Raw genomic sequence first — 10,606 nt, 5'->3', positions numbered from 1 at the left:
TCGTCATCAGAGACGTGCTCAGGTGTATTCCCATGTCCTCATCCGGAAACATAAGTGGTTGTGCGTAAGTGCATTCTATGTCTTCCACCCCTGGGGAAGGGCTAGGTGGATGCCCTTGGGAAACCCTGCCAGCAGAGTCTTCAAACAGCATAAGAGACTGCTGCATGACTTGAGGCTCAGACAGGTTCCCCGATATGCACGGGGGTGATGTGACAGACTGATGGGCATGGGTTTCAGGCGCCACCTGTGCGCTTTCTGCAGAAGACTGGGTGGGAGATAATGTGAACGTTCTGGATCCACTGTCGGCCACCCAATTGACTAGCGCCTGTACTTGCTCAGGCCTTACCATTCTTAGAACGGCATTAGGCCCGACCAAGATTCTGGCGGCTACTGGGACCTGAGGTAGTAGGTTCAGTAGGACGTGTAGCTGTGGCAGAACGGCCACGTCTTCTCCCTGCACCAGAGGCTCCACCAACACCAACACCACGACCATGACCACGTTCCTTATTAGATGTTTGCCTCATAGTTAGCGTTCACAAAGCAAAGTAAAAAGTGGTTAAGTATGTTAAAAATAATTAACCGCCAATATAAACTCTGATGTAGGGTATTGCACTCTATTTTTTTTCTTAAAACTCTATATGACAGCGGTATTTGTGGCCTAAATGTGACAGTCACCTATGCAAGTGTAATCCCAGATGTGCAGTATATTAGAGGGATTTTTCACCACAGTATCCTAAAAGTCTTATTTGTGGCCTAAATGTGACAGTCACCTATGCACGTGTAATCACAGATGTGCAGTATATCAGAGGGTTTTTTCACCACAGTATCCTTTAAGCCTTATTTGTGGCATAAATGTGACAGTCACTTATGCACGTCTAGTCCTAGATGTGCAGTATATCAGAGGCTTTTTTCACCCAAGTAAACAAAAAGCCGAATTTCTGGCCTAAATGTGACAGTCACTTATGCTTGTCTAATCCCAGATGTGCAGTATATTAGAGGGTTTTTTCACACTAACCAAAAAGCCGTATTTATGGCCTAAATGTGACAGTCACTTATGCACGTGTAATCCCAGATGTGCAATATATTAGAGGCTTTTTTCACCCCAGTATGCCAAAGCCGTACTTCTGGCCTAAATGTGACAGTCACTTATGCACGTGTAATCCCAGATGTGCAATATATTAGAGGCTCTTTTTACCCCAGTAACCAAAAAGCCGTATTTATGGCCTAAATGTGACAATCACTTATGCATGTGTAATCCCAGATGTGCAGTATATGAGAGGCTTTTTTCACCCCAGTATGCCAAAGCTGTATTTATGGCCTAAATCTGACAGTCCCTAATGCTTGTCTAATCCCAGATGTGCAGTATATTAGAGGGTTTTTTCACCCTAACCAAAAAGCTGTATATCTGTCCTAAATGCGACAGTCACTTATGCACGTGTAATCCCAGATGTGCAATATATTAGAGGCATTTTTCACCCCAGTAACCAAAAAGCTGTATTTCTGTCCTAAATGTGACAGTCACTTATGCTTGTTTAATCCCAGATGTGCAGTATATTAGAGGGTTTTTTCACCCTAACCAAAAAGCAGTATTTCTGTCCAAAATGTGACAGTCACTTATGCACGTGTAATCCCAGATGTGCAGTATATGAGAGGCTTTTTTCACCCCAGTATGCCAAAGCCATATTTATGGCCTAAATGTGACAGTCACTTATGCATGTGTAATCCCAGAAGTGCCATATATTAGAGGCTTTTTTCACCCCAGTAACCAAAAAGCCGTATTTATGGCCTAAATGTGACAGTCACTTATGCTTGTCTAATCCCAGATGTGCAGTATATTAGAGGGTTTTTTCACCCTAACCAAAAAGCCGTATTTATGGCCTAAATGTGACAGTCACTTATGCACTTTTAATCCCAGATGTGCAGTATATGAGAGGCTTTTTCACCCCAGTATGCTAAAGCCGTATTTATGGCCTAAATGTGACAGTCACTTATGCACGTGTAATTCCAGATGTGCAATATATTAGAGGCTTTTTTCACCCCAGTATGCCAAAGCCGTACTTCTGGCCTAAATGTGACAGTCACTTTTGCACGTGTAATCCCAGATGTGCAATATATTAGAGGCTCTTTTTACCCCAGTAACCAAAAAGCCGTATTTATGGCCTAAATGTGACAGTCACTTATGCATGTGTAATCCCAGATGTGCAGTATATGAGAGGCTTTTTTCACCCCAGTATGCCAAAGCTGTATTTATGGCCTAAATGTGACAGTCCCTTATGCTTGTCTAATCCCAGATGTGCAGTATATTAGAGGGTTTTTTCACCCTAACCAAAAAGCTGTATATCTGTCCTAAATGTGACAGTCACTTATGCACGTGTAATCCCAGATGTGCAATATATTAGAGGCATTTTTCACCCAAGTAACCAAAAAGCCGTATTTCTGTCCTAAATGTGACAGTCACTTATGCTTGTTTAATCCCAGATGTGCAGTATATTAGAGGGTTTTTTCACCCTAACCAAAAAGCTGTATATCTGTCCTAAATGTGACAGTCACTTATGCACGTGTAATCCCAGATGTGCAATAATTTTAGAGGCATTTTTCACCCCAGTAACCAAAAAGCCGTATTTCTGTCCTAAATGTGACAGTCACTTATGCTTGTTTAATCCCAGATGTGCAGTATATTAGAGGGTTTTTTCACCCTAACCAAAAAGCAGTATTTCTGTCCAAAATGTGACAGTCACTTATGCACGTGTAATCCCAGATGTGCAGTATATGAGAGGCTTTTTTCACCCCAGTATGCCAAAGCCGTATTTATGGCCTAAATGTGACAGTCACTTATGCATGTGTAATCCCAGATGTGCCATATATTAGAGGCTTTTTTCACCCCAGTATGCCAAAGCCGTACTTCTGGCCTAAATGTGACAGTCACTTATGCATGTGTAATCCCAGATGTGCAATATATTAGAGGCTTTTTTCACCCCAGTTACCAAAAAGCCATATTTATGGTCTAAATGTGACAGTCACTTTGGCTCGGTTCACACCTGAGCGTATTCTATAAGCGCTTTTTACAGGTGTTTCTATCGGGCGTTTTTGAGGCGTATTTTGGGGCATTTTGGTATTTTGGAAACACGTGTGGTACGCACGTTTGTGTGATTGACCACAGAGGCATCCAATGAAAAACTGCCATGTCTACACTTGAGGTGTCCAATGAAAGAGACTTCCTGCGGAGCTATTTCCTGTGCGTTTTTGTATAGAGTAGAGTGTGTTGGTAACAGTCTGTAATAACCATGGATCTCCGGAAATGACGGCGAACAGCAGCAATAGTTACAGCAGTGCATATAATGCGTTTCAGGAGAAGGAGACTGAGCAGGCGACGGTTCTGGGTCCATCCTGTGATTGCGAACCGACAGCAAAGAGGACAGTTCTGGGCGATGTACGATAACCTACGTGAACACGAGGAGACTTTTTTTCGTACACACGATGTCAATAAACAGGTTAGTACATATACAAAGCTTATTGTAGTGGTGTCCATAATGGTAGCATGCTACATTCGTTTTTTTTGTCAGTATAGTTAACCCTCACAATTTTTTTTTCAACAGCTTTGATGAGCTCCTGGGATTGATGTCCATCCATTTGCAATGGCAGGAGACATTCATGAGGGACAGCATAGCACCAGTGGAAAGAATGCTCATAACGTTGCGGTAAGTAGACAAATCACTGCACAAATAATCCTGTGCTGCTGCAGGTTGTGACCTATGTGTGTTTGTGCAGGGGGTATGGCATGTGTGACTGTCCGAAATATGTGTAGCACAACTATACCTAGTTTAACCACATTCAAATAAACTACCAACCCCCCAAAATATAACCAAAAAGACACCAACGCTTGAGAGTTAAATATTAATAACATTATAATTATAAATAAAAGTGCAAACGTTGCAAAGAAACAAGTGCAATATTTTCAACGAAACAAAGACAAGGTGCACGGCATTTTGCCTCCTCAACGTGGTTAAACACCCTGGAGGCCAAAATGAAAAAGGTGCCTAGAGTGACAGATCTAACTCACAAGTTTTGGTCCGGCGCGTCCTTCTGCATTCCCTCCCTCATTCCACGTGAGCGGGCACCAATCTGCGTTTGTGTGGTGGTGGTGGTGCTGTGCCCCAGGTTGGTGGAGGGATAACCATAGGACGAATGTGTGCGTGGCTGCCATGTGTCGTGATGGTGTTGCATGGGTGTTTGTGGGTATGTTTTGGGCGTGTGTGTGTACATGGGTGTTGCATGTAGAGGCGCAATAGTCGGATGTGTGGTACCTTCAGGTGGAATGAAGGAGTCAATACAGCGTGTGATTGCGTCCCGTACTTTAGTCTGTCAAACTACTGGGCACCTTTTTCATTTTGTCCTCCAAGCTGAGGAGGAAAAGGGCCTCGCATGAGAGCCTGGGGACCGGATGGGACATGGCATCCAGGCAATCAATGAGCAGGTCCTCTTCTCGTTCCGGCCTCTTTCTCTGTGATCTGGTAATTTCCCTACTACAGGTCGGTTCCTGGGCAGGTGGGGCAGTAGGTGTGGGGGTTGATGATGGTGAGGTGGGATTTGGTGGCGGTGTACTTGCGGGCCCAGTAGAGATGCAGGCATCAATTTCCCTGGTGGCCTTCTCATCTTCCTCATCCTGCCTCTCTGTAGCCTTCCAGCTATTGTCAGTGCTGTAAAAAGTAAAGTATATATAAGTACGTGCAATATATGTGTCACGGAACCATGAACCAGACGTACAACAAGGGATAAGTGAAAATAAGAAGGCTTTATTGAAAATAAAGCTGTAAAGCAAAAGTCCAAACGGATGGCGAAACCGAAGCAGAGTCTTTGCGAAGCCAGAGGTCAGGAACCAGAAGGGTAGTCAGACGAAGCCAGGATCAGGAACCAGCAGGGTAGTCAGACGATAATAATTGGCGAAGCCCAAAAAGCGCTGCAGGGAACGAAGACCACTGGGCTGGGGCCACTGTAAGACAGCCGAAACCTTCTCAGGATCCATGGAGAACCCCTCAGCGGAAATGATGTAACCTAAGAAGGTTACCTGGGATCGGTGAAATTCGCATTTCTCAAGCTTACCGAACAGCTTGTTCTCTCGTAACCGTTGCAACACTCGTCTGACATCCAGAATGTGGGCCTCCATGGATTCAGAATATACCAAGATGTCATCCAAATAGACCACCACACACTGCTGCAACAGGTCACGGAAAACATCGTTGATGAATTCCTGAAAGACTGCGGGCGCATTGCACAACCCAAAGGGCATAATTAAGGATTCATAATGACCGGTCCTGGTGTTAAACGCGGTCTTCCACTCATCGCCCGCCTTGATCCTTACCAGGTTATATGCCGCCCTCAGGTCGAGTTTGGTAAAGACCGTGGCCCCTTTAAGGCGATCGAACAGCTCGGAAATCAAGGGTATCGGGTAAGCGTTCTTGATCGTGATGCGATTGAGACTCCTGTAATCGATGCAAGGCCTCAACTCACCGCCCTTCTTTTTCACAAAGAAAAATCCAGCACCTGCCGGGGACGAGGATTTGCGAATGTGTCCGCGTGAAAGCGCCTCCCTCACGTACTCCTCCATGGCCTCATTCTCCGCTACCGACAGTGGATAGACTTTGCCACGAGGAGGAACGGCACCAGATTGTAACTCTATGGCACAATCGTATGGGCGGTGCGGAGGTAGGGCAACCGCGCGCACCTTATCGAATACATCCCGGTACTCCTCGTATTCAGGAGGCAACAGAGAGTCCGAGGAAGTACACAGCAACTTGACAGACCCATGGATGCAACTAGCCCCACACTGCGGTGACCACGAGAGGATCTCGGCCGATCTCCAATCGAAAGTCGGATTATGCTTCCGGAGCCAGGGGTACCCCAAGACCACCGAGTAGTGTGGAGACGAAATAACCTGGAGGCAGACCGACTCTCTGTGAACGGCACCAATGGCTATCCCCACTGGAAGGGTCTCATGAGTCACGTGTGGCGGCAGAAGGGGTCTGCCGTCTATCGCCTCAAGAGCCAGTGGGGAACCTCGAGCCTGCAGAGGAATGGAATTGGTGGCAGCGAACACATTATCAATGAACAAACCACCAGCACCAGAGTCCACCAACGCCTGGGTCGTCACCGAGCTCCCGACCCAGGAGAGGACAACAGTGATCAGTGGTTTGTCAACACGGGAAACCGGGGACGAGGAGACTCCACCCAAGATCTGCCCCCGACAGGATCTCAGGTGCGAGCGTTTCCCGGACGGTTCGGACATGCCAACCGAAAATGCCCACCGAGACCACAGTACATGCATCGGCCCTCGCGTCTCCGGAGTACCCTCTCCCCCTCGGACAGGCGAGCAAACCCCAGCTGCATGGGTTCACCCCCAGACAAGTCATCCCCAGGAGGCGTGGGAGGAGAGGGAGGCACGGGTGGGACAGCAAACGTAGGCGCCAATCTGTTAGAAAACCTCCGCAGGCTCTCCTTAAAGGAAGGTCTCTCCCTGAGTCTGGTGTCAATCAAAATCAGGAAAGAAATAAGAGACTCGAGCTCCACTGGTAGGTCCTTAGCTGCAACCTCATCCTTCAAGGCATCCGAGAGACCATGAGAGAAAGCAGCGACCAGAGCCTCATTATTCCAGCCCACCTCTGCTGCCAGGGTACGAAACTCAATGGCGTATTCAGCTACGGATCGTGAACCCTGTCTGATGGACATAAGGAGCTTCGCAGCAGAGGCAGCACGAGCCGGCACATCGAATACCTTCCGAAGAGAAGCAACAAAACCGGAAAACTCGGCAACCACCGGATTGTTGTTCTCCCATAAAGGGCTGGCCCAGGCCAAGGCCTTGTCCGAGAGCAGCGAGATCAAGAAGCCCAGCTTTGATCTCTCAGTAGGAAAGGCATGTGGCAGCAACTCGAAATAAATGCCCACCTGGTTAAGGAAACCTCGGCACTGAGTTGGCTCTCCCCCAAAGCGCTGTGGAAGAGGGGCAGAATCGGTCATACCCCGAAACACCGCAGGTGCAACAACAGGTGTCGGGGTAGACTCTGGCGCAACAACCGGAGCGGCAGTAGGAGCGGGCCCAGGAGCGACACCCGACCCATCGGCAACGGGAGCGAAATGAGCCGTGCGTTCAAGCAGGGTTTGCAACGCCACAGCGAACCGACCCAACAGGTGATCCTGCTGATCAAGTCTGGCAACCAGCGTGGGTAGCGAGGATGGCCCTGTACCGTCAGAATTCATGGCTTGGTCCTAATGTCACGGAACCATGAACCAGACGTACAACAAGGGATAAGTGAAAATAAGAAGGCTTTATTGAAAATAAAGCTGTAAAGCAAAAGTCCAAATGGATGGCGAAACCGAAGCAGAGTCTTTGCGAAGCCAGAGGTCAGGAACCAGAAGGGTAGTCAGACGAAGCCAGGATCAGGAACCAGCAGGGTAGTCAGACGAAGCCAGGATCAGGAACCAGCAGGGTAGTCGGACGAAACCAGGATCAGGAACCAGCAGGGTAGTCGGACGAAACCAGGATCAGGAACCAGAAGCAGCAGCAGTCTAGAAGCATGTGAACACAGGAGGACCAAGCGAGGAACTGAAGCCACAGACCTCCTATATATATGAGCTAGGCATCCAGCTCCTCCCAGTGGGAAGGAGGAGCCGCAGGGTGGGAGGCTACAAGAAACCCAGAAACCAAGATGGCCGCCAGCACATGTCAAACGAAGGAGAACAGCAAGAAGGTAAGACCATGACAATATGATTGTGAATGAATGTACTGTCACACATAAACCTCACAAACATTGGTATTGAATTGACCTACCTACGCATTTCTGTGCAAGGTAATAGGAAAGCCAATTGTTCAGAATGAACGTAGCTGGATGGGGCCATTGCAGCAGCTCTGCTTCTGTACTCCCCCTCCTTGGGTCTGTGCCGCATGAAGGCATCATTGAGGCTCTTCCATTTTGATTTCAGGATATTGACTGTTGAAAAGAGATATAAACATCAACTAATGTAATATATCTTTCCTTTTCCATTTCTTAGGTATTTAGCAACTGGACAGTCATTGGTCAATCTGCACTATGCCTTCATGATTGGTAAATCGACAGCAAGCGACATCATCCGGGAAACATGCAGTGCCATATGGGATGTCCTTCATGCTGTTGTGATGTCCAAACCAAACAAGGATGAGTGGCAGAAAATTGCCCACACATTTTACCAAACATGCAATTTTCCTAACTGTGTGGGAGCGCTAGACGGAAAGCATAACCGCGTGATAAAACCCAAGAGGAGTGTCAGTAGATTTTTTAATTATAAGAAATACTTTTCCTTTGTCCTTTTTGTCGTATCTGATGCCAACTACTGCTTCAGATACATAGATGTTGGATCGTATGGAAGCAGCTCAGACTCTGCGGTATTCGCTCATTCAGAATTTGGACAAATGTTGAATACCAATGCTCTGGACCTTCCGGGGAACACCAAGCTGCCTGGCACCGCTGATCCGGCTATGCCTTTCGTATTTGTAGGAGACGAGGCATTTGCTCTAGGTCGAGGACTGTGCCTTGAGAGAAGGGTCTTAAATTATAGACTATCCAGAGCTCGCAGGGTGGTGGAGTGTGCATTTGGCATACTGTCAAACAAATGGCGCTTTCTGCACTCTCCAATCAACCTGAAATTGGAGAACGCCATCTCTGCGGTTAAGGCAGTTTGTTGCCTTCACAATTTTGTACGCCAAAGGGATGGATTCAATTTTGAGGATTCATTGGTGCATTCCATGGAGAGTACAAATTGCACCGGCGTCCGTGGTATCACACATGGAGCCACCATTAGGGACAAGTTTGCGGCATATTTCATATCACCGGAGGGGGAGGTGCCATGGCAATTGCAAGCTATACAAGCTTAATTATTATAATAAAGACTTTGCCTTCTCTTTGTTCTGTGGTGCATTGTGTAGTTGTAGTTTGTATTAATAAAGTTGATTTGGATTAGACTATGTTGTGAACACCTTTTTTTTTTTTTATTGACAATTTGCATGTTGCAATTATGGGCACACCCACTCTCACACCACACACAATGGAGGCTGGTGGTGACGTCAGCAGTCTGAGTAATCTCAGAAATCACATAATACCCTCAGAAACAACGCATGCAATAACTGTGCATATACTATATATACTATAACATACAGTTGGCACACCTGTGCACACATGGAGGAATATAATGATCCATTTACAATACACATGCCAATGCACACATGTCTGTACCTTTTGCCTCTTTCACTTGCTTTGACATACTCTCCCTTTCTGGCCATATAATTTTTCCAATGTCTTCCCAGGCCTGCTGCCTGATTCGCCTGTTCTTGTACTGCGGCTCCTGCATGTCGTACAGGAATCGCTTCTCCTGTACCAGCCGAATCAGGGTCTCGCTGTCTATGGCACAATCCTCCATGATGTCGGCCAAGAAATGTGGCTGGTCACCTGGGAGTAGTCTGTTGTCATGTGAGAAACGAGCGTACGTACGCACGTTTTTAAAGGCGGAAACAAGCAAACACCCATTTAGGCGCGTTCCCGCTGAAGTCTATGGGCAGAAAAACGCAACAATACGCCCCAAAGAAGCTCCTGCACTTCTTGGGTCGTAGGGCATTTTACAGCGCGTTCGTACACGCTGTAAAACGCTCAGGTGAGAACCATGCCCATAGGGAAACATTGGTTTTTGCCTGTTGAGCGTTTTACAGTGCGTAGGAACGCGCTGTAAAAAGCTCAGGAGTGAACCTAGCCTTATGCTTGTCTAATCCTAGATGTGCAGTATATTAGAGGGTTTTTTCACCCTAACCAAAAAGCTGTATTTCTGTCCTAAATGTGACAGTCACTTATGCTTGTCTAATCCCAGATGTGCAGTATATTAGAGGGATTTTTCACCCTAACCAAAAAACTGTATTTCTGTCCAAAATGTGACAGTGACTTATGCACGTGTAATCACAGATGTGCAGTATATGAGAGGCTTTTTTCACCCCAGTATGCCAAAGCTGTATTTATGGACTTGCAGATAGTCTGTGCTGGGGCACTATCGTTGCATAAAGTGGATGCCGATCATGTATTGATATTGACTAACTGAAGAAAAAAAAGTTCGTTTTCAGCAGCAGTTGGCTCAAGGCAGGCTTAAAAAAATTGTGCACTGCACCCACAAAACACTTTTGCTGTAGATCGCTGAGTACAAAAAACAGTTCTTGATAAGATTTCTCCCTGATCTCTCCCTCACAGCAGCTGCAGCCTCTCCCTACACTAATCCGAGCAGAGTGATTGGCCGCGCTACGTGACTCCAGCTTAAATAGAGGCTGGGTCACATGCTGCAGTTGGCCAATCACAGCCATGCCAATAGTAGGCATGGCTGTGATGGCCTTTTGGGGCAAGTAGCATGATGCTTGTTGATTGGCTGCTGTGCAGCCTTTCAAAAAGCACCATAAGAATCGCCGAACACCGAATCCGAACCCGAACTTTTACGTAAATGTTCGGGTTCGGGTGCCAAAAACCCTAAAGTTCGGTACGAACCCGAACTTTACAGTTCGGGTTCGCTCAACTCTACTTGTGGTGTAATTGCTGCTGTACCGCTG

At 46.9% G+C, this 10,606-nt stretch overlaps 1 protein-coding gene across 1 annotated transcript; it reads left to right on the top strand.

The window, feature by feature from the left end:
- The first annotated feature begins 3,477 nt into the window (after positions 1-3,477).
- On the top strand, positions 3,478-8,902 carry LOC120999034 (protein ALP1-like). The gene is made up of 3 exons (XM_040429912.1): positions 3,478-3,491; positions 3,597-3,698; positions 8,044-8,902. Exons 1-3 carry the CDS (start codon positions 3,478-3,480, stop codon positions 8,900-8,902), a joined length of 975 nt encoding a protein of 324 aa, XP_040285846.1.
- The last annotated feature ends 1,704 nt before the right edge of the window (positions 8,903-10,606 follow it).

The sequence above is a fragment of the Bufo bufo genome, chromosome 4 (genome assembly GCF_905171765.1).
Source record: "Bufo bufo chromosome 4, aBufBuf1.1, whole genome shotgun sequence".
Taxonomy (NCBI): domain Eukaryota; kingdom Metazoa; phylum Chordata; class Amphibia; order Anura; family Bufonidae; genus Bufo; species Bufo bufo.
Note: the sequence above shows the minus strand (reverse complement) of the source record. Positions and strands in the feature narration are given on the sequence as shown.

Excerpts from the sequence above, each read along its gene's own strand:
- LOC120999034 (XM_040429912.1), top strand. Across the intron at positions 3,699-8,043 it reads AGAATGCTCATAACGTTGCG|GTATTTAGCAACTGGACAGT; the intron begins GTAAGTAGACAA and ends TCCATTTCTTAG.